A 23,091-nucleotide genomic window follows, 5' to 3' on the forward strand; every position below is an offset into this window, starting at 1 on the left:
ACATTTAGTATTTATATTATCTGCAACTTTATACTTCTATTCCACAACATCTTAGAGGCAAATGTTTAACTTTTTACTCTACATTTGTATAATAATATTGTACATCAGAATGTATTTGTTGGTTATATGTTGTCTTATTGTCTTATAATTGAAAAACATGTACAATGTTTGTCTCTGAGATGTAGTGGAGTATAAGTATAGATGGAAAATTGCATGAAATGGAAATAATCAAGTAATATACAAGGAGCTCAACATTGTAGTTGTACAGTAACCTAACGTTACTTGAGTAAATATATGTACCTCCTGTCAAAAAAGTGTTTTAATTTCCCTTCACGTGGCTCTAATCATGCTTGTGTGCATGTGTAAGAGTAGAAACCCTAGAACGTGTGTTACTAAGCCTCTTATAATAAACAGCCACAAGAGGACAACAGTGAAGACATTTCCATCACCGCTCTAAACCAATAGCATCAGAGGGAGCTTTAAAGTCGTCGAGGGCACGCGGTGGCTCTTCACTTCCTGGTTGAAGATGGCGGATGAGAATGAGACAGCACCGATGCCGGAGAAAGAAGATGTAGAGGACCACGGACACTGCAGCGACTGTGAAAACGAAGAGCACCACTCTGACGATGGGTAAGAAGGCAGGCTTAGCAGCAAAAGCGGTGAACAATATGTCACGTCTATGTAGACTTTATCAAAGCGGGATCAAACTAAAGCGTCGGGGAGCTGTCGGGATAGACAGCCATCGATGGAGGTTGGCCCGTCCACTTGCCTTTACCCTATTGGTTAGAAACACCCGTTGCCTACCAGTTCCTTTGATGTGATTGGCTGAGAGTCCGTCATGTCGCTAATGTGGGCGGGCTCTACAGCGCTGATAGCAAGGCGTAGTGTGGAGGTAGCAAGCCCAAAGTAATGTTACGCTTCAAAGCTAGTCATTTAATAATATACTGTCACTTGTACAACTTACAGAAAAAGTTATTTTTATTAAGTTGCCAGTGTGATATATTATTTGTTTATATATTGCTGTCTGCCTGTAACTGATGCAATTCATGGCAACCCCAGTTGACATTTAGCAAGTTAGCATGCATGCTAGCATAGCTGTCAAACCCCTATTGTCTGTAATAGGATCCGTGTGCAGACAGTAGCCGAATCAAAAGTGAAATAAGCAAAACCTGCACGTTGTTACACGTGCAACTTGATCATATCGTTTGTTTTGGGCTGGCTTTGTAACTCGACAGTCAGCAGAGCTTTTAATTCCCTCTTTTAAAATATGAAATATCCTATTTTATCAGCCTAATGTCAGCTCTCCTACGGAATCAGGCTTTGATTGAGTCCTACTGCTCGGCTTTGACTTCTGTAAATGTTTACTAAGCGGTAACACACACACGAAAGGAGCATTCGCTTGCACATATTAAGGCGTGTCCTGCTCACCGTATATGCGAATTCTGCCATTGGAGAAAGTGTTGCTCTACCTTTATTAGTGGCTTATGACTTCTTCAAATAAATCTGAGTCTAACGTTACTTGTTATCACGGGCCTTGGTGTGATCATGAGCTGTGAGCAGTTTGAACACAGAATTAATTTTATTTCTTGGGCTGTTTTTTAATTGAAGGGTTTTGGGGGCTCTGTAGGAGGTAAAAGCGTTCATTTTATGAGGGAAAAAAAGCAAAAAAATGACACAATTTTATGCATAATCCACCGCTGCTGTAAGTAGAAAATGATGACCCTATTTATCAATTGAGGTGAAGCAAATGTGAGCTTCACTCCTGCTCTTTTCGAGCAACACATGCGACTCCCCTGCACCCAACTCACAAAGAATGGTTCTGGCCGCTGGCTGGTCTACTCTGTTGAAATGGAAGCCCGTGGAACAAACTATTGAATGTTTTGTTGTCCATTGTCCCCGTCACTCACTGACCTCTTGTACGTACATGCATATATACACAAGTGCATATATACCATCCAGTCCTCTTCCAGAGGTCATGTGATTCACCATCTGTGCTGGTGTTACAAATACAGGCCGGTGCTTGGCCTCTCTCTCTTGGACACTAATGAGATTATCCTCCTGTAAGTATGTAGTCTCTCTCGGGTGGCTCTCTTTGTGTGGCTCCTCAGGTTTGAAATGATCAGGAAATGGGGGTTAGTGACACACAGGCTGTGGGAAGGGGTTGCAGGAACTACCGGTGTACGGCGATTTGTATTTCTTGCCTGTGTCCATTTCTCCATTTCAGTCACCTTTATCAGCTGATGCAGGTGATGGAGAGGGACACAGTCCATATGTCCAGTACTCTACCTTATGTGTTCTGCCAGTTTATTGAGACTTTATATTTCTGTCCTTTCAGTGACAGGGGTCTGGGTGACGACACTGGTGCCAAGAAGAAGAAAAAGAAGCAGAAAAAGAAGAAGAAATCTGGTGCCACAGAAGCTGCTCAGGACCCCCTTGCCAAGGCATGAAATCCTTAATTTTATGAAGCAACAATCAAAAAAAGGGTCAGATCGCCTAAAATTCAAAAGGAAAACTAAAATATTTTAGGAGTTACAGGTCTACTACAAGATAAAAATCATGATAGTTTCCTGTTGCGGACTGTGGCTCGTAGAAATCTGTGCACTTCTTGCTCACAGTGCGACACTCTGCTGATTAGAACATTGAACGTCTTATCTGCCACACCGGACTAAATAGAAAATGATTAATTTTGGTGGATTGACCCTTTTAACCCTGTTGATTTCTATCTGTGTTTTGCAAACAGGTGAATTCATTGCCAGCTGATAAGCTCCAGGAGATCCAAAAGGCCATTGAACTGTTCTCTGTCGGCCAAGGCCCTGCCAAAACCATGGAGGAGGCCACTCGGCGGAGTTACCAGTTCTGGGACACGCAGCCTGTGCCCAAGCTAGGTATGACATTTGTCAGAGCTGTCAGTTGTGCTCTATAGACATGTGGATGTCATTTATTGTAGGTTTCTGTGCTTATGTCATAAACTGTTATGTTTTCCTTCAGGGGAGACTGTGACATCACACGGATCCATCGAACCCGACAAAGACAACATTCGTGAGGAGCCCTACAGCCTCCCGCAGGGCTTCAGCTGGGACACCCTAGACTTGGGGAACACTGGTGTGGTAAGAGAGTGCATTAACACACTCACACACTCGTAGCAGGAGTGCACATGAGGAATTCACCTTTTAGCAACAATCTCCTGGACTCTCAGTGATCTGAGCTTTATTTTGTTAAACAAACGAGTGGATTTTTATTTGTGTGCCAATGTGAACATATCCTTCAGTCATTGCTGTCAACTCCTCAGTCGTGTGATCACTGATTTAATTATTTCTTTAATAAAGCTGAACTGTAATGCTGAGATCCACAAACTTGCTTTATAGTGAAAACTACAGTAGCAAAACGGAAACACCGGTGTGGCTCGCATACGCAAAAACAAGCTTATTGCCACATTTTCAAGATTCTTCATACCAAAATGTTACGATACCAGTATCTGCAATTCTATTTTTCATTTGCAATGTTGAATGCACAGTATGTGTATGATTGATTATGCGTATTGTTAGAAAAATGAATTCACTAGAATTGATACGAAACAGGTGAAGTTGGCAGAGCATTGTCATGTACGTATTAATAGGAACATTTACACATGCAGATATAGAAAATGTCTAATTCTGTTGTTCTTCTGTAAAACCAGCTCAAGGAACTTTACACCCTTCTCAACGAGAATTATGTTGAAGATGATGACAACATGTTCCGATTTGACTACTCCCCCGAGTTCCTGCTCTGGTATTTCTTTTCAGAACTGATATTCTTCCATTTTACACCTGGCAGTGATGTTAGATTGAAATGCTAAACTTGATACATCTAGACAGCAAATACTTTCCTTATATAAAGCACATGGATCAACATTTTATAAAATATTAATACAGGTGATGGCAGTATAATAATCTGTTGCATTTAATGACCGACCTGTCTCTCTCTCTCTCTCTCTCTCTCAGGGCCCTGCGGCCCCCTGGCTGGTTGCCCCAGTGGCATTGTGGGGTGAGAGTGAACTCCAACCAGAAGCTAGTAGGCTTCATCAGTGCCATTCCTGCTTCCATCTCTATCTACGACATGTAAGTGAACACAACAACGCCGTGTTAAAGTGTATCTTAACGAAGGGGCCACTCTGTGTACATATTGTTGACCAGGAAAACACCTCATGCTGAATAAGTTGTCTTAAATGTAGATCAGTCTTATATTTTACACTGAAAGTACAATATAGCAAATATTTGTGTGAATTGTGTTCTTCTGATTTTTAATCTAAAGGTTAAAATGTAAAAGTGCAACACGTGATAGATTATTCATTTTAATGTAAAAAGTATTTACCGTATTTTCCGCACTATAAGGCGCACTTAAAAGCCTTTAATTTTCTCAAAAAACGACAGTGCGCCTTGTAATCCGGAGCGCCTTATATATGGATCAATTGGTTAATTGGTTGATCCATACTGGTTGTACACGGCGCTCTGTCAAAATGTTTCAGTACGACTGGTAAACTACAAAGCCGCACCGCGGTAAACACCGGTACTGTGCTTACTCCTAGTCCAACACCACTTGTGTGTATAAAGACCCCAAAATGGCACCTTTCAAGAGACACGCTTACGACGCTATTCTATTCTATGCGCTTTATAATCCGGTGCGCCCTATATATAAAAACAGTTCTAAAATAGGCCATTCATTGAAGGTGCGCCTTATAATCCGGTGCGCTTTATAGTGCGGAAAATACGGTAATACTATTTTGTATAAATGCTTTTTTTCTGTCATTCTGGTTTGAGTTTGTTGCAGAGTTGCTCACGTAATGCGTTCTTTTCTTGTCTGATGTATAGAGAAAAGAAAATGGTAGAGATCAATTTCCTCTGTGTCCACAAGAAGCTTCGCTCCAAACGAGTTGCTCCGGTTCTGATAAGAGAAATCACCAGACGGGTCAACCTGCAGGGCATCTTTCAGGCAGTTTACACTGCTGGAGTGGTACTGCCCAAACCTGTGGGCACATGCAGGTGAGACGGACAGAATAGCTCTCCACATACTTTATGCACACAACCTTCCCTCTTCTACAAATCCAACTTCTCTGCACAGGTACTGGCATCGCTCTTTGAACCCACGCAAGCTAATCGAGGTGAAGTTCTCCCACCTGAGCAGGAACATGACGATGCAGCGCACCATGAAGTTGTACCGTCTGCCTGACGTTAGTGAAAACACACATATTTCACAAACACAAATATGGGCCACCAAGCCCTGCCGAGCCTTTATGCTTCTCCTCCCTTGGTTTCGCTCCTTCAGACTCCGAAGACTTCCGGCCTGCGGACGATGACCAAGAAGGATGTCCCAGTTGTGCATCGCCTCCTCCGTGAGTACCTCAGCCAGTTCAACCTGGTGCCCGCCATGAACCAGGAAGAGGTAGAACACTGGCTGCTGCCCCGGGAGAATATTATCGACACTTACCTGGTGGAGGTAAAGAAAAAAAATTCCAGAGACTTTTTGCCCGAGACATCTTTAAATAATTCTGTCTTAAACCATCCTGCTGAGAGGCTTTGTATAAACGTGTGTCATTCTCTTGACAGAACGATGGCAAGGTAACAGATTTCCTGAGCTTCTACACACTGCCCTCTACCATTATGAACCACCCTCTGCACCGCAGCCTAAAAGCAGCGTACTCCTTCTACAACGTGCACACCACCACCCCCATTCTCGACCTGATGTCTGACGCCCTCATCCTGGCCAAATCGGTGTGTTCCTCTTCAATCCATGTGTGTGTGTTCTCTGAAATGTTGATTCTCAGGGAACTAACGACTTGTTGTTGTTTTTTCTTCTCGTCTCTTTATCCAGAAAGGGTTTGATGTCTTCAATGCACTGGATCTAATGGAAAACAAGACTTTCTTGGAGAAGCTTAAGTTCGGCATCGGTGATGGAAACCTACAGTATTATCTGTACAATTGGAAGTGTCCCAGCATGGGCTCAGAAAAGGTACATTTATAGTGGCAATATCACAACCTAAAGTCTGCCAATGCATTGATATTAGTTTCCTCAAATAAAGTCGGCACCCTCAGACCTGTAGCAAGAAGCTACAGCAGCTAGGAAGCTCATTGTACCATAATGGGCAAGGGTCAAATTTAGAACTTACACGATCTTGAATTAATTCATCATATTTCATTTGTTATGCCCTCCATTCATTTTTCTGCACTTTATCTGGACTTGTTGCTTTATGCTACTGATATAACGATACATAACCCTCGACCCTATCCTCCCCACTGGTTCTTCCATTCAACTTTCATCCCTTGGCTGGTTTGACCATAAAATAAGTATTATTTTACATTGTATGTGGTATTAAAACTGTCTTTAAATATCTTAAATTTAGCTTGGTGGACCCTGCAAATAGTTTTTGTAACCTTAAATTTCCCCAAAACATGTTTGTAACTGCTTTCCTCACATGTCCTCCTCTTCTCTCTCAGGTTGGGTTGGTACTGCAGTGACATCCCTTTACGCCACAAACAAGTGTCACCAACAGGCCAGGAGACGGCACCATGGCACAGACCACCGGACAGATGGACTGATGACTTCCTGCTTCAGGAAAGGAAAAAAAACAAAAACACCCACCGCCCATTTTTACTTTTTGACCTTTTGAACTTTGACCTGCACTACCGCTGCCAGGCAGGGAGGAGGGAGAGCCTCGCTGCTCTTCCTCCTCCCTTGATCACATGGACCTTAAGCCATTGTTACCATCACAAACAGCTGTATTTCATCTGAGAGCTGTCTTGATTGTACACATACACACAAGAACAGTTTGCACAGATTACTGTCTATCAAACACTCACTGTTGGCATACCTACGAAACGTACAATACATGTAAATAATATCAAACATTACCGAGGATTATGCCCTAACACATGCAGACTAGAACCTACTGTTCAGTTTGATTCCTAAACGTTGGAAGTGCTTTTTGCAATTAAAATAAATCTGTCATCCTTAAGTTTTAGAGATAAAAAAGAAAGAAGAATCAAAATGATGAAAAATTATTTTAAAGAGGAAAAGGTTAAAAAATGCGAGGTAATAAATACCAAAAGTGGACACCAGATAAGGGCTTCTGTTAAAATGTTTCTTGTCATGCTTTCCCCTGTCTCATCAAACCCTCTGTCATTATGGATAAGATGTTTCCTCATCTGTATTAACTCTCATGACCTCAGCGTACTGCACTAACAGAAGAAGCCCTGAAACACAGACTGGTGTCAGTGGACCGGCTCAGTTGGAGGTTTGGACGAGGCTTGGACTCCCACGCGGAGGTTGAATGCATTCTGATGGGGTTTTACACAACACCTGGCAGGAATCGGATTTGTAATGACGCCTCTTGATTTTAACTGTGCTCCAGTTTCTATGTCCACCCGTATGGGCTCTCAGGTTTTGTCAAATGTTCCTGAAAAAGTCTGCAAGAGCTTAGGTTATAATGCAAAGTGTTTGAGGGTGATTTTTAGGACTTTGTCCTCATTTGCTTTAGGGAATCACACAGTAAGTCTTAAAGATTAATATAATAAAATGCAAAGATGAGAAAAACTGAAAGATCTGGCAAGTTTGAATGCACAAAGCACGGACTGTGTTTAGCTCCGAGGGAATTGATGGTTTGATGTGGTCATCACCTATATTATGCTTTTATGAGCTTTATTTAGAAAGTGAAACAATATAAAGTACGAGCACTGCAGGTAACATTACAGCATTTGGAGCTCTACACTCATCATGCAGGCGATGTCAGTTTAAAGTCTTGATGTTGGAGCCGGGCTGGTGTAAAGCCGTCTGGACTTCCAGGACATTGTGCAGAGTGAGAGTGGTGGTGATGATGATGACTGGGGACGTGCCCCACTTAAAGTGTTTCTAATGTAAAATGCTGGTTCTATTTAAAAACTGATGTAAAAGAAGAATGGGTCTCGTGGTGTTTTGATGCAGGAAAAAAATGTGAAGATGCAGGTGATTCATTTTTTTTTTTTTTTTTTTTTTTTTTTAGCAAAAAATAAAATAAAATCTAGAAGTTGCTGTGAGGATTTTGTCAAAGTTCATGTTTACACAGGATATCGAATAAACTCAAGGACCACTTGCTAGCTTTTTTTGGAGATTAAAACTGGATCTAATAGTGTTCCTCAGTGGATGGTGATACAGCAAGCAAGTACATGGATGTTAAGATTTGTTGTTCTTTGTCAAACTACTGTGACAAAGGCCAAGAATAAGGTATCATGCAGCACTATTGTTTCCTAATTGCATGAGGCTTTTAGTTCAACTGTCATTTTTAACACTTTTTTTGTTGACAGTATGCAGACTATCAACTTAAGGTGTTTAACAGATGTGGAACCAGGGGCGCTCTTAATTTAGATGGATGGTTTAGCACGTTCACATCAAACAAGTATTGCTGATTTCCTGTATTTCCAGTACTACAAATTCTACTTTTAAGAGTACATTTTTGTTGAAAATTAAGTTTAATCAAATAAAACTCAACAAATGTCTTTGCAGGAGTTAACAAATGACACAGATACTATTGTGATTTAATCTTAAGGCTTTGTTTTTAAAATATATCATTAAAGATGATTCTTAAGGCCTCAGATAATAATTAGTGTTTAAATGGTTTTTATATTTGTTTATGATAATATTCTTTAGTTTATGTATATTTTTTTATACTTTTTAAGCCTCACCAAGGTCAAGCAGAGCCTTTATTTCCAATTATGAAACAGTAGGGGCGTGGTTTGCGTCTCTTTTCTTGTGTTTGCGTCGCTCTCACACTCAACTTGACGTTGATTGGTCGAAACTGCCCTGAGGCCGGCGTCACTGCCTCACGTGTACTAATGGAAGGCTCTAATTGGCCGGCATCTCCTGTCAGTTGTGCAGAGGGTAACTCTGGAGTAACGCGGAACTGTGCACTCGGGAGTGTTGGAGAAGGTGGCACGATGTTGCTCGTTGTCGGGATAGTTTGTGTCGCTTTGGTCATTTTTATATTAAAATATGTCTTCAGCAGCTCCGGGCCCAATCCCTTCGAGAAGGACACTCGTGAACCGCTAAAGAAGATGGTTCACGACAGGAAGGAGAAAAACAAAGTGCTGAAGCAGGGTGAGTTACCGTCAACGTTAAACTACCAAAGGTTTTAGTTGAAAAAACCTGAAGTCATTTTTATTGAAATAATAAAATGTTGAGTAATCTCACCCGCAAGTGAATTTGTAATTAGTTTACATAGTGAACGTTGCAGGTCCAAGTGTCCCTGTAGGAGAATGCGGCTGTGGGGAAGTTGAACCTGTCTTGCAACATTAGTGGGGACCGAGGACATTGCTGTGATTTTATACTTTTAAACAAATGACAAATGCATGTATTGACATTAAGTGTCGGTTTGAAACAAATTGTAAGTTGTAGCATTGCTTCTTCCCTCAGAGGTTGCAATTCAAAATAAACTGCTATTTTGCAAAAAAAATGATCTGGGTGCAACATTTTAAAGCTTTTTGCTTTTCTGGTCGGTGTATTGCTGAAAATCAAATATATTTTGAGCTTTTAGACTGTTAGAAATATCAAATGAGCAATAAGTCTGTAATGAAAATGATGGTTAGTGGCTGACCTAACTCACTGCACACACTTCTTCATCCCAACATGTATTTAAAACTGAATTAATTCAAACCATTGGGCTTTAAGAAACTCTCTAAGCTAATACTGCAAAGTTACATATGTCCTGAATAGTGATTAGTGTGCAGCATGGACTCCTGAGAGTTTACATTTTAATTGTGTGTGACTGCCAAAAATATTATTTGTTATTGATTATTTTTAACCAATTATTCTTAAATATCAAAAATGAACAATTGCACATTGCAGTCCACAAACATAAACGGTTTACAAAGACATAAAACAGAGAAAAACGGTACATTCTCACATTTGCAAAGCTGGAACTAAGTTATGTTAGTTAAACTTTTTTTTTTTTTTTTTTTATGCTTTTCATGTCAATCGACTCAACAGTAAACATTTGTTCTCCCAATGGAATCCTCAGATCTACTTTCATTGTGCCAGTTTGCGCCGCAGCCGTGCCCATTGTTTGAATATTTTGTTGCCTTTTCGTCAGGTTTTCTAGCCAGTAGAGTTCCTGAAAACCTGGATGCCGTCATCATCGGCAGTGGGATCGGTGGTCTTGGGCTTGGGGTGCTGCTCGCCAAAGTTGGAAAGAAAGTCCTGGTTCTGGAGCAGCACGATCGGGCTGGAGGATGCTGCCACACGTTCACTGAGAAGGGCTTTGAGTTTGATGTTGGTGAGAAGAACATAAAATGAAGACATTGAATTTGTTGTTTGACGCTTTGTGCGAAGTGACTGCACCCAACATTTAAAAAGCTGACACACACCCTGCTGTGTCCACGTGTTTTCTGCCTTCCTCCCTCAGGAATCCACTACATCGGTGACCTGCAGGAGCACAAGCCGTTCCGCTGCATGCTGGACAGCATGACGAATGGACAGCTGCAGTGGGAGCCTCTGGAGAATCCGTTCGACCAGGTTGTGCTGGGACCTCCAGAGAACCGCCGCCGGTACCCCATCTACAGCGGCAGGACCCGCTTCCCCGAGGAGCTGAAGAAGTGCTTCCCTGGAGAGGAGAAGGCCATCGATGAGTACTTGAGGCTGGTCAAGGTAGGACCTTTGTGAACAGGACGAAATATTACTATAGAGAGTATCTTTTTCAGTGAACTGTGTATTTATAAACTTTGGCACAAAGTTATCTACGTTATCCAGATTTCTGTTGGTGTTGTCACTGATATTCTTCAGGGGCTCAAGGGTTGGTAAAGCAAAGGTCGGCGAGGCCTCTGTAGCTGAGATGTTGCATAATTGTATCTAGACTGAGTTGCAACAGCGTTTTGCTTTGACCCACAGATAAAGGAATGCCACTGTCTTTATCTTTGAGGATCTATTTATTCATTTTTATGTCTCCACATTGGCAAAAGCCGTGGCCACAGGCGTCATGATCATCTGCACATCAGTCTGTCCCATTCTCGTGAACACTTTGTGGATTTTTACTTTTTTACTTATTAATATTCTTTACTTATTTATAATACTTGTTTGATCTTTTTTGCACTATGTCTCTTGTTTGCATTATCCACTATGCTGCTGTAATCCTGTAAATTTCCCCACTGCGGGACTAATAAAGGATCATCTTATCTTATCTTATATTACACGATATCTCACGAACGCCTGGAGGGAATTTCTGGAAATTTGGCAAAAAACATCCACTTGGACTCGAGGATGAACTGATTAGATTTTGTTGGTCAAAGGTCACAGAGACCTCACGAAAAAAAGAAAGAAAGTACAAAAGGAGAGATTAATAGTGGAATAAAGTCTATCTTATCTTAATAAATAGTTGGGAGTAGATGGATTCATAATTGGAGTTGCACTACGATACATTCACGTTTCACTTTGACTCCGTTTGTTTCATGACCCCCTAAGACAATATTTCTCATACTTTTGTCCGTAGTTTGAATCTATAGGTGTTCTTCTATACTTCCTTTTATGTGTCTGTTAGTTTTCCCGGGGAAGGTGCATCCTCACACAGCCAGTTATACAGGTCCAGACTTTGGTAAATCCACTTTAATTGTACTCTTGTCAGTCGATTACAGATCACCATCTGTGTGTCTTGTGTGTTCTGTCTGCAGAAAGTCGGGCGGGGCATTTGGCTCCTCGCTATGCTGAAGATCTGCCCCGTCCCCTTGGCCAAGTTCCTGGTCTACACCGGTCTGGCCCAACGTCTGTCCTTCTTCTTCAAAATGGCACCTCGCAGCCTGACGGAAGTGGTGAATGAGCTGACGGAGAACAAGGACCTCAGGGCTGTTTTCACCTACATCTTCGGCACCTACGGTTAGGCCGAGCTTCAGCAGTCCTGTTGGTGAGATCAGTTTATTTCTTCAGTATCCCACTCATGCGTTTCCGTCTCTGATCTGCAGGTAACATGCCTAAAGACAGCAGTTTCGCTATGCACAGCTTGCTGGTCACCCACTACCTGAATGGTGCATGGTACCCGAAAGGCGGAGCCAGTGAGATTGCCTACCACATGATCCCCATCATTGAGAAGGCTGGTGGTGCTGTTCTGGTCCGAGCGCCAGTCAACCGCATCCTGTTCAATGACGCCAACGAAGCTTACGGTGGGAGTGTTTCTGTACGCGGTCACATCATGCAGCTCCCAGTGACAGGAGACTCACTGGGTTTATTTATCTATTTTTGTCATGGTTTCAGGTGTGAGCGTCATGAAAGGCCAAGAGGAAATGCATATCCTTGCCCCTATTGTCATCTCTAATGCCGGCATCTTCAACACATACCAGAAGCTTCTGCCCAAAGAGCTCCAGGCCATGCCAGGTAGGGACTAAGTGCTGCAACCGATGATTATTATTATTATTTTGTTATTAATCAGTTGGCTCTTTAGTCTAGAAAATGCTCAGGTGACAACATCAAGTAACCCAACACCCAAAGATGACATAAAACTAGAGAGAAGCAGCAAACTGTCCCACCTGAAAGGTTGGGCCGAGAAACAGTTGAGCCTTGGCTTGAGTTAAGCAATCATTTCAGTGTAAGCTGCACAGCAGTACTTTGTTTCTAATGATTCTGGATTATTATCTCCGTGCGATGAATCACATGATTACGTTTTCATGTCTCTTTTATCTGTGAGCTAAAGTTGTCTCCCGTATGACTCAACACAGCCATCCAGAAGCAGACGAGTATGATGAAGAACGGTGACGGTGGCCTGAGTGTGTTTGTGGGTCTGAATGGAACCAAGGAGGAGCTGGGCCTGAAAGCGGACAACTACTGGATCTTTGCCGAGAACAATTTCGATGAACTGTATGTCGTTTAGCATCTCGTGTCTGTTGCTTGTCGCAATTCACATTCGAGTTGTAGCCAAACACGGACTTGACTTTGCAAACTAAAAATGTGCTTTTTAGGAGCCAGGTCTTTTTGTTTTACAAGTTTCTGAGCGCTTAAACTCAACCTGTAGATCTCAAAATGGGTCAATTCTTTAGTTCTAAACTTTACATGGACTTAAAGTTGCTCTAATATAATACAATGTGTCGGAGAGAATCACAGATTCACAAGGACTATGGTCTACAGACTATAGTCGCTGCAGAAACACACTGAATAACAGCAACTGTAAGGAGCTTTTTGGTCCAGCATTTGAACAGAAGATATCTTTATTTAGAAATGTAACATAATATATTTGCTTCAGCTATTTTGTATCTGTGAATTCATCTGAATTACCTGTTGTGTTTTTAAAGGGTGGAGAAGTATTACAATGGAAAGAGGGAAGAGGCTGCTAATAATGTACCTCTCCTGTTCGTGGCGTCGCCATCGGCTAAAGATTCGACCTGGGAGGAAAGATCACCAGGTACAGAAACTGTCTTCACAGTGAAGTTAGGTTCATGAATGTACTCCACAACAATATGTTGTCCTGTGGTGTTTTTTTTTGTGTTTTACCTTTTAAATATTTATTTTCACATCAGGGAAGTCCACCGTGAGTCTGGTCAGTTTTGCCAACTACAAGTGGTTTGAGGAGTGGAAGGATGACAAAGTGACGAACAGAGCGCCGGACTACAAAGAGCTGAAACAGACCTTCATTGACTCTATTCTGGAGGTGGTTTTGGACGTCTTCCCGAAGATAACCAGAGACAAGGTAACGCTTCTGAATCCGTCTGGTGTCCTCTCACTGCTCATAGGTTGGCACTCACGTTTTTAGTGTAAAAAGCCACTCTTGGGTTACAACCACCTCATCTACATGAACTTACAGAAATGTGGGAACATCTGTGTCAAAATTTAAAACGGCAAAATCTGGTTGATCGCTGTGAGTTTAAATCAGTGATGCAGAGAAACTGTGCTGCTGATGTTTGGGTGTATTTTAGAAGATGTTAGTCTGACTAAAGGATTGTGCGACTTGTAGAAGTTTGGTCTTTTTATTTATTTTATAGATATTTTTTTTTATGCCTTATTAGAATAATTAATAGTTTCTAGGATGCTATTCTTTAAGTAAATTATTATAATTGTTATGCATCATTTTACTATCACTTTTTGTTTCTGATTTTGTGTTATTGGTTTTATGTTGCTTATAACTCATTATTGTTGCACCAGGATAGCTTTCCTGGCGTAATAAATAATATTCATATTGCCTGTTTGTTTTCTTTTTGTGTAGGTTGAGTTCATTGATGCTGGCACCCCCATCACAAACACGCACTATATCGGAGCCCCCAAAGGTGAAATCTACGGAGCGGATCATGGCCTCGCCCGCTTCAGCCCTGAACTCAACGCTACAGTGAGACCTCAGACTCCTCTGAAGAACCTCTATCTGACAGGTCAGACCACCCGTGCAGCACAACATCACCCAGAGGTCGCCTGTAACTCCTGACAGGACTTTGTCTAAATTCAGTACATTCGGTGTGCTTTGTGTTGCAGGTCAGGACGTGTTTGTGTGCGGCTTCGCCGGCGCTCTCGCCGGAGCTCTCACCTGCGGCTCGGTCATCCTCAACCGCAACCTCCACCTGGATGCCATCGCCTTGGCAAAAAAAATTAGATTTACGAATGTCAAATTCAAAGAGGAGTAACTGCCTGACGACATTCAGCTGAGTGACCGTTGTAGTTATACCTTATTTAATTAGCACTTACGTCTAACTCACAAAACACCTTTCAAGAGCGCCTCAGCACAGAGGCCCTCAGACTAAACCTAACAAGTGACTTGTTTTTGCTATAATAAACTGGAAAAGTGAGTTTTCCACACCAACTCATACCACTGAGCTGTGCCTACTTTAAAATATGTATACCTACATTAATTCATGTTTGAATACCTCAGTCAACCTGCACCTATCAAAGCTAACGTGACCTCAACTGTTAATGCAAATGCTTTTTTCCTAAAATCAAATGTTGAAAGTGATCTGCAGTCTCTTAACTCAGTGCCTGAGGTGAAGTTGTATCATGTTTTACTCCCTTTTTTAATAATAAAGGGTACAAACAATGAATTTGTTTCAGTTTGGTCTTTGGTGTACCATGTATACATTTTTCCCAATATTTGGTCAACAGGTTCATTTAGTTTCTAACTGCATTGATTGTTATTTATTGCACCACCTGAAAGTCACATCTCTGCAACTTGGGTGTGGTACGACGTTTAGTCAGTATCAAAATAAATATATAAACATATCCTATCATTAAAATTAAACAGATTCACATAATAATACATTTATTTTATTCATTTTGTATATCGCTTTAATTCACTTTGCTGCTAATTACTAGGACATAAACTAAAACGTGTAAACTGACATATTGTGGCCCTTTAACTTCAAAGCTTGGTCATCATGTTTTACCTGGTAATCGTCTGGAAACCACCCTCATCCCAACCACGACTGTTGTGTTTATTTGTTTATATATGTTGTTTATGTGCACCGACCACAGTAAATTGCCTGCACCTGAACGCAGCATATGTTTTTGCAGTGACATTGACTGCAGCAGTGAGCACGTGTACAACAAGTGCGCTCTCCCCAAAAAAGACTGATGGAAGTACGGACAACATTTTGAGCTTTCTGATTAGTTGGCGAATAAAAGGGGTGTGATTTTTTTTTTTTTCTCTTATCATTTTCTGGCTGCAAGTTATGCTCCGACACTTTCCTGCAGGAAGCAGCATGGAGGCTAAAGTGCGCTCAGCAGTCTGAGGTAAAGTACAAACACCAGATGCTGTAACAACGAGGCTTAAATGAAACACTTGGTAATTGCATCAAAACACTGTTATTACAGGTGGTTTGCGGCTGCGGTCTGTGACAGGAGGAGTTGACCTCCTAGCTAACCAGCAAACCTCAATTCACTCAGGGCCTCGTTGGCTAGCTCACTCTGAGTCACAGAGTGCTGGAAGCAGGTAAATACGTCATATTTAAGTGTTGTCATCCTGAAGCAGACTGTTCTCTAGACAGGCCGGGTTCATTCGCCCTGAATCTGGAAAATCATGGACGTCTGCACTAAGCCTTTGTGCTACGAGCTGCTGGCAGAAGTAGGAGAAGGCTCGTACGGTAAAGTGTATAAAGCCAGAGAGGTGGGGGGGAAACAGCGCCTCCTGGCGGTGAAGAAATTCAACGTCCGCGAGGACTCGTGGGAGTCCGGCATCCCTGCTTTCATGATCCGCGAGGTGTCGCTGCTGCGTAAAATGAAGTTCTTCAACCATCCCAACATAGTCGAGTAAGTTTGTTAGGTCAACCTACAGTTTAAATTAGGCAGTCTAACACAACGGTAAATAAATCATTCATGAATGTTTTAATGTTCATTTATGGTTATGTTTTGTGAGAGAGGACTGGATTCAACTGGAGACTGTGGTTTGTTCTGCTGTTGACTTGTTTTACATTACACAGAGGTGTTTCTGGTATTTAGCCCACCCTCATTGATTAAATAAAATAAGACGCACATTTATTCATCTCGAGGGAAATAGTTGTGCAGCAGTTTTTAAGGAAAGAGTGCAAATATGAAATGTACACAATGCAACGTTAATGGTGTATGGATCGTAAGTTGCTCATAGAGGTGTGTATGAAAAGTGTGTGTTTGGAAAATATCCAATCTCAAGTACCATACGTGGTTAACTCTGAATGTTGTCCATCATAGTGCACATTAGACTATGTCCCATACAAATAATACAAACACTCCTCACCTGCCACAAACTGCACCCTCCAAAATAAAATGAATAATAAAGTTGAAATGACGCCTCTTTCTGCAGGTTAGTTGTATTAGACAGCATTAGTTTGATCTAGGTGTACCTAATAAACTGGCAACTAAGTGTATATGACACAATTTAACAGGGTTGCATTGAATTGCTACTTCGTGCTCCAATGGTGTTATACATGCAGATATATGAGGGATTTTGTAATGTGTTTCTGACTTGTTGGGTTTGTTCATACTTATTTTAGAAACCATTTTATAATTTGCCTTTTGATATTATTGATTAGGAGCGATCTGTGGCGAGAATGCATGGTGCAAGAAATGTTTATTATATCTAAAGGACAATGATGGCAGAACAATACCGAGTGTATATTAAAGTACAAGTAGAAGTCTTGTATTTACATATTCCCTTAAGTTGAAGTAGAGTGTAAAATGGACTTATATGTATATAAATAGACCTATATATGGCTTGTCTCCATGTTTAGTTTTATTTATGTAATACTCGATAAAAGCAGTTGGTCACAGAAACAGAGCTGAGCATATTTTCTTGTTGTGTTTAGTTTTTTTTAACCCCTGCTGATTTAAACGTCCAGGTTGTTGGATGCCTCTGCTGTGCCAGTGGGCAGGAGCTTGGACCTCACTCTGGTGCTGGAATACGTTGACCAGGACCTGTCCACCTACCTCTCCAAGGCTCCTACTTCTGGACTGAGCCGTGACTGTATTAAGGTGTGGACTCATCACCGGACTTATCATCGCATAGCTGCATGTATTTAAGTCTGGAAAAAGCACTGAAACAAACGCTTGCATACTCTACCTTTTTATTATGTGTATCTATCCTTATAAATACAGGATTTACATGTTCCCTTCTTCTTGACATTTGGGCAGCCAGTCTAGACACAATTTATTTATCTTTTGTTTGTCTTTGAAGCATTTGAGGCAAAGTTTACACACTCCTACCGCACTCATTATTTCTCTGGTCTAATATAAGAGACTTTATTAATCACTTTTCAAAACGCAATGGTCTACAAAGGATCTACCACAGTGTAACTGTAAGCTCACAGCCCTCAGGGACCAAAGCTAATGGTGTGTTCGGGTGTCCTTATTAACTTGCAAAGCTGGAATTCCCTGTTTCACCGGCATAATGTTGTCCTTAAAGCTAGGGTTGGGTCATGTATTTTTTTAAAAATATTTGTTGAACTTCTCTTTACATCTCGACAGCAATCAATAAATGAAATGCTCTGACAAAAAACATCTCCTGGCTTTCGCAGGACTGTAATCAGCTCGTCCAATTATTTCATTCTTCTGATTGTTTAATGGCGGTTACATTAAGCACAAATAAGCACAACCACGCCCACGCCTCCGTACAACCCTGTGGGACGGTGTTGCGTTGTTTCAGTTCATGTGATGTGTTTACCAATAACTGATGACAACCTGAATGTTAAATACACTGTGGTCTTTTAATATCTCCTGACTTCACAAGTTAATGAAAATCCACAAGTAAACAAATAAAGCAATGACTTTTGAGATACAGAGACATATTCAGTGTGAAAAATGGTCCCAGGGTTTTTTTTTTGGCACATCTCTCTCAAGCCATTCTGCTGTCTGTCTGCACAGGATGTGATGCAGCAGCTGCTGCGAGGATTGGACTTCCTGCACACAAACATGGTGCTGCACCGTGACCTGAAACCAGAGAACATTCTGGTCAGCAGCCGCGGAGAAGTCAAGATTGCAGACTTTGGACTGGCGCGCATCTACACCTTCAATATCGCTCTCACTCCAGGTGTAAGTGAGGCAGCACATAGGGACATGAGCGAAGGCTGAAAAACAATTGAACACTGCTCATTCTAACCGCAGTTATCCTCTCCTAAGACATTTTAGAGCCCGTTTCTTTCCTGCACACAGCACTGCATTCTGTCTGTTACTTAACCTGTTCAGGTGGTGACGCTGTGGTACAGAGCTCCCGAGGTGCTGCTGAACTCTGTTTACATGTCCACAGTGGACATGTGGAGCGCTGGCTGCATCTTTGCTGAGCTCTTCCTCTTGAGGTAAGGTGTCTGTGTCTGGCCGGAGGAGATGTATGAGGCCCTGGAGAGTGTAATATAAGAGGTAAAACATTCTCCTCACTTGTCACAAATAGAGATAAGAGTTACAGGAGGCTGTTTGTTGTGCTTTGTTCTTTGAACACCTGTCTCCCACAGACCACTGTTTAAGGGATACACGGAGGTACAGCAGCTGCAAAAAATCTTTGAGTGAGTCTCTCTCTCTGTCTGTCTCTCTCTATTTCTCTCTCTCTCTCTCTCTCTCTCATGTTCTCTGCTTTACTGTGTGTCTTTCAGTGTGACTGGTTTGCCCAGCGAAGAGGACTGGCCCAGGGACAGCCCGATCTCATACTCGGTCAGCTGGGGACCAAAGGGCTCCTGCACCAAGCTGCTGCACAACCTGGGCCCAGACGAGAACGACCTGCTATCTGTGAGCAGATCTGTGTTTCTAATTTGTGAAGTACACTCTCCAGCATTTCCACAGCATGACATGGCTCGACTGGACTCAAACCGTTTTTTTTGGTTTTCCATGCATCAAAGTTGTGGAGAGTACCTGATACGTTTTTGGTATTACCTCAGTCGAGGTTTCAAGAGAGCGGAGCAGATACTAGAAGGTGGAGTTAGAAAAAGTGTTTTCTAAAAGTTAATACATATTTGATATCTGAAAAACCCAGAACGTCATTTAAAATACATTTATATGCAAAAAATATTCCTTTGCTCAATTAAAAAATAAAATAAAGATTTTTAACCTTTTTCCCAAGGTGTAAGTTAAGTGTTCTCCAAAGCCAGTAAGAGTCATCCTCTGGGAACCACGATCATCTGTACACAATTTTGTAGCATGTAGTCCAACAGTTGCTGTGATATTTCAGTCTACTCCCAGATGTGTGGAATGACCAGCATTGCTATCTCCAGAGCCATGATGCCAAAAATAGCCAATATTTTCTAGTTCAGCTTCACAATTGTAAAAGAGTTGCATGTTTATCTGCTGATTATAAATAGATGTTTTTGTTGTGTTTTCGGCTACCTGCCAAACTTAATATGTAGTGACTGTTTGAGAGTTTGTACAGTAGACGATTAACAGATTATTCAAATAATTCAGATGCATCTAAAACAAAAAGGATCACAGCAGCACATCACTGAGAGTCTACACAGCGCCTTTCTCCAAGCTGTTTGTAAGGTGTGACCTCTCCTTACCTGCAGCAATGTTTGGCATTCAGACCGAGCCGTCGCATCTCAGCTGCCAAAGCCCTGGCCCATCCTTTCTTCATGAAGCACTGAAGCTTTGGGAGAACAGAAACGTCCGCTCCTTCTGCTTCTCTACTGTCAGCTGTACTAGCTAGTCTTGTGCCATTAATATCCATCGCACACTTTGCATCATGAGGAACTGTGGTCCGGATTGATTAAACACCGTTGCACCTTTTAAACATCAGTGTATAGAAACGTATTATGCCTGACGTGTAGAACATGACTCGGATGGTTCGAAACACAGTGACATATATTTAGAAATGTTTTTCAAATATGTATTTGATAAGAAAACATGAGACTTTTTTTTTTTTTAAGGAGTTTGATTTACTTATAATTTCACAAGCGTTCATATGAACGTAGTAAAAGTATGTTATTTGATTAGAATTTGATAGTACGCTGTGTATTTCCACAAAACGTACCGCTACTTTGTTGTTGTTGAGTGTTACCATTAAAAATAACAATTCTGTTTTTCTTTCAACTATCAACGCCACTAGTATGAGCACCTTTATTAAGTTGACGTGTTGGTTAAATGTTTTTTCACCGAAACTTTTTTTGTTCTAGACTCGTGTATGAAGTCCTTGATTTTTGTTATTGTGGTGAAGGTATTTATGGTGTAATCACTGGAATGGATTGCACCTGTATTTATGTTTGTATTGAAAGATTGTACAAGATATTTCTTTTTTTCCACGAGTTGCACTGTTCATTCAAGAAGCATTTCCATAAATCATTGTCTCTCAAACCCGTCTCTGCGTTTGAATGCGACACCATCGATAGTTGATACATTCAGGTTGATTAGAAGGTCTGATGGGTTTGGTTCTGTGGCTGATGGTGCGTTTGAACATGGTGAGGTCTGGTCCTGCGCTCGTGTGAACAGTTCATTTTAGAAGTAGATAGAGATGATGAACGGACATCTTTTCTCTTGCAACTGTACAGTCCGAACAGAAGGGGGCAGTGCTGAAACAGTAAGGGAACATAATGGGTCCTCGCTTTGCCCACAGTCAGAAAACGTTGCCAGTATTTGCTCCCCACTTAACGATCACATCACCCAAATTACAAAACATTGTTTCCCTCTAGTGGTGTCTTGCTGAAGAAACCAACCAGTGTTCCAATGCTAGAAAGACAAAGAGCCTAAAGTTTACTGTGTTTAAAATAAAGTAAAATAAATTCTAAGTTTTCAAACTAGATTTTGATGTACTTTAAGTAATATGTTTATTTGGTTAGTATTGTGCTTCAGTTTTGGGAATTAACCAACGATTGATCGCAATTATTCAAATGACCAAAAACAAAACAACTGACGTGAAGTCATTTGACGTGAAGCTCGAAACGCCACAAAAACGCACGCGACCACAGCTCGAGGAGAGCTGCGTCTTTGGTTGCCATATTTACGGCTGCTTCCTGGACGGTGGCGGGGACGTCCCGGGGTTTGTCCTTCTATTTATACTCTCCCCCTCGATACGGCGAGCCCTCCGCAGCTGCGAGTGTGACTACATTTGGAGCGACAGTCCGGTTGAAGGGGGCCAGTGAGGAGGGACCGCCGGTCTGAGGAAGGGCAGCGGCACCACTCATGCCCCGGTTCACACGGCGCGTGGTTCATGTAAGTTCTCCATTCTACCCCCGTTGTCTCTAATAACGAATTTACGGTCGAAAATGTAGCCAGGCGCCAGCTAGGACCAAGTTCTGAATATGTCATCACTGTTGGTGTTTGTTCTGTCAGAACCTGCTGAAGTGTCGGTAGTACTGTGGTCATGGAGCTTCTGGTGTCCGGTCACTTTGCAAGCCTTGTGTTAAAAGTTGTGTGTAGTATTGTCTAAAATATGCTTGGAACATGTTTTACGCGCAATTTACGCACGAACGAAACGGCAAGAACCGTTAATCTTAACACCTGTTTGTGTGTTAGCCTTCTCTCATTATTCCCCAACTGACTCAATTATGGTCTTTGCCTTTTGTTAGAATACTTTATTTTTGTTCTCTATGAATTACTATAACATATTTCAATTTAAAAGTACTTTGATAGTCCAAACATGTATGAATGTATGTTACTCTATGCGTCTGGTGATTTCAATGTTCATCTATTTTTTTTCACAATCCATTTTAAATATTCGGAGTTTTGACACTCTGGGTAGCTATTAGTTAGACACATGAATAAAATGTATATCTGAAATGTTAAAACTGCCATCAGAGCAGCTGTTGATGTGCTACATCCCCCTGGGAGCTAACAAGTGGATTAGGGTGGTTACATGAGGAGAAAGCTGGTACTCTTTGCCCTGCAGCCACATGCCTTTTTAATGTAGGGATCAGGCCAAAGGTCAATGCAATATCTACATGAACACATCCAGAGTCACGACGTTTGCTGCTGAACACTTGCATAGTGGATGTATGAAGGAAAGGCCTCTGAGAATTCCTCATGCTTCATGCAGGTAGACCAGCCAGGACAGGTGTAATTGGTCGGAGGCTTATTCCTGGCTCGCCTTTTAATCAGGTTTACTCTGCTGCTGCTGTCTGCACTTTGAGTAAAACCAGTCTGTCAGCATGTAAAATATATAGCCCGGTAAGGTTGAAAGTGCTATTGGGAGTGTTTGAGGAATTCATCTGTTAAACTGTGTAGAAGATTTGGATTCATACCCTTAGCTTGACACTAATTGGCTTTTGCTTAACCCTCTTGATATTTTCACTAGAATATCAAAGCATTGTGGAAGTTTCCCTGCCTGAGTAGGTAGAGAATGGCACCTGTGTGCTCATCCACGGGCTTTATTTCAGAGCTAGTGTCGCTGGATTAGAAGCCAATGATCCCTGTTGAGCCTCTATGGCATTCCCCCCTCCAATCGGCAATCCTGCAGCTTGTCACGTGACTTTTTGCTCTTTAAACAAGAGTGGCCACTTTCTTGTGTTCTGCCGGCAAAAAACATGAAGGAGTGTGGCGTCGGGGGCACCGGGGATGCTCGTGGCTTGCTCACTCCCGAGTTCTCCAAATCTGGTTCAAAGCACATGTACGCATGTTTTGAAGTGGCAACACAGACACACAGAACACACATCTTTGAGCTTGTTGTCTTGTGAAGGGATCAGTCAATCTCCTGCTGACCATGTCTGCAAATGTGGCCTTCAGTTTATTCAAGATGGCTTCGTTAATAAAAGG

At 41.7% G+C, this 23,091-nt stretch overlaps 3 protein-coding genes across 3 annotated transcripts; all 3 read left to right on the forward strand.

The window, feature by feature from the left end:
- The first annotated feature begins 470 nt into the window (after positions 1-470).
- Positions 471-8,040, forward strand: nmt1a (N-myristoyltransferase 1a). The gene is made up of 12 exons (XM_076085728.1): positions 471-630; positions 2,336-2,441; positions 2,741-2,885; positions 2,989-3,107; positions 3,677-3,768; positions 3,981-4,097; positions 4,848-5,018; positions 5,098-5,206; positions 5,302-5,472; positions 5,583-5,747; positions 5,848-5,985; positions 6,471-8,040. The coding sequence occupies exons 1-12, from the start codon at positions 527-529 to the stop codon at positions 6,489-6,491; spliced, it is 1,458 nt and encodes a 485-aa protein (XP_075941843.1). The 5' UTR covers positions 471-526; the 3' UTR covers positions 6,492-8,040.
- A 570-nt stretch (positions 8,041-8,610) lies between these two features.
- On the forward strand, positions 8,611-14,999 carry retsat.2 (retinol saturase, tandem duplicate 2). The gene is made up of 11 exons (XM_076085726.1): positions 8,611-9,102; positions 10,094-10,276; positions 10,406-10,647; positions 11,664-11,865; positions 11,952-12,149; positions 12,241-12,360; positions 12,702-12,840; positions 13,272-13,381; positions 13,497-13,666; positions 14,180-14,339; positions 14,440-14,999. The coding sequence occupies exons 1-11, from the start codon at positions 8,841-8,843 to the stop codon at positions 14,586-14,588; spliced, it is 1,935 nt and encodes a 644-aa protein (XP_075941841.1). The 5' UTR covers positions 8,611-8,840; the 3' UTR covers positions 14,589-14,999.
- Positions 15,000-15,132: 133 nt separating this feature from the next.
- cdk21 (cyclin-dependent kinase 21) lies at positions 15,133-20,861 on the forward strand. The gene is made up of 7 exons (XM_076085729.1): positions 15,133-16,203; positions 17,268-17,400; positions 18,289-18,456; positions 18,610-18,719; positions 18,873-18,923; positions 19,011-19,143; positions 19,914-20,861. Exons 1-7 carry the CDS (start codon positions 15,974-15,976, stop codon positions 19,989-19,991), a joined length of 903 nt encoding a protein of 300 aa, XP_075941844.1. The 5' UTR covers positions 15,133-15,973; the 3' UTR covers positions 19,992-20,861.
- Positions 20,862-23,091: the final 2,230 nt, after the last annotated feature.

This window comes from Anarhichas minor, unplaced genomic scaffold (assembly GCF_050575085.1).
Source record: "Anarhichas minor isolate MPS153535 unplaced genomic scaffold, ASM5057508v1 ptg000007l, whole genome shotgun sequence".
Taxonomy (NCBI): domain Eukaryota; kingdom Metazoa; phylum Chordata; class Actinopteri; order Perciformes; family Anarhichadidae; genus Anarhichas; species Anarhichas minor.

Excerpts from the sequence above, each read along its gene's own strand:
- nmt1a (XM_076085728.1), top strand. The coding sequence starts at position 527 with ATGGCGGATGAGAATGAGACAGCACCGATGCCGGAGAAAGAAGATGTA. Across the intron at positions 3,108-3,676 it reads ACTTGGGGAACACTGGTGTG|CTCAAGGAACTTTACACCCT; the intron begins GTAAGAGAGTGC and ends CTGTAAAACCAG. Across the intron at positions 3,769-3,980 it reads TCCCCCGAGTTCCTGCTCTG|GGCCCTGCGGCCCCCTGGCT; the intron begins GTATTTCTTTTC and ends TCTCTCTCTCAG.
- cdk21 (XM_076085729.1), top strand. The coding sequence starts at position 15,974 with ATGGACGTCTGCACTAAGCCTTTGTGCTACGAGCTGCTGGCAGAAGTA. Across the intron at positions 16,204-17,267 it reads AACCATCCCAACATAGTCGA|GTTGTTGGATGCCTCTGCTG; the intron begins GTAAGTTTGTTA and ends TTAAACGTCCAG. Across the intron at positions 18,924-19,010 it reads CAGCTGCAAAAAATCTTTGA|TGTGACTGGTTTGCCCAGCG; the intron begins GTGAGTCTCTCT and ends TGTGTCTTTCAG.
- retsat.2 (XM_076085726.1), top strand. The coding sequence starts at position 8,841 with ATGGAAGGCTCTAATTGGCCGGCATCTCCTGTCAGTTGTGCAGAGGGT. Across the intron at positions 11,866-11,951 it reads CTACATCTTCGGCACCTACG|GTAACATGCCTAAAGACAGC; the intron begins GTTAGGCCGAGC and ends TCTGATCTGCAG. Across the intron at positions 14,340-14,439 it reads GAAGAACCTCTATCTGACAG|GTCAGGACGTGTTTGTGTGC; the intron begins GTCAGACCACCC and ends TTTGTGTTGCAG.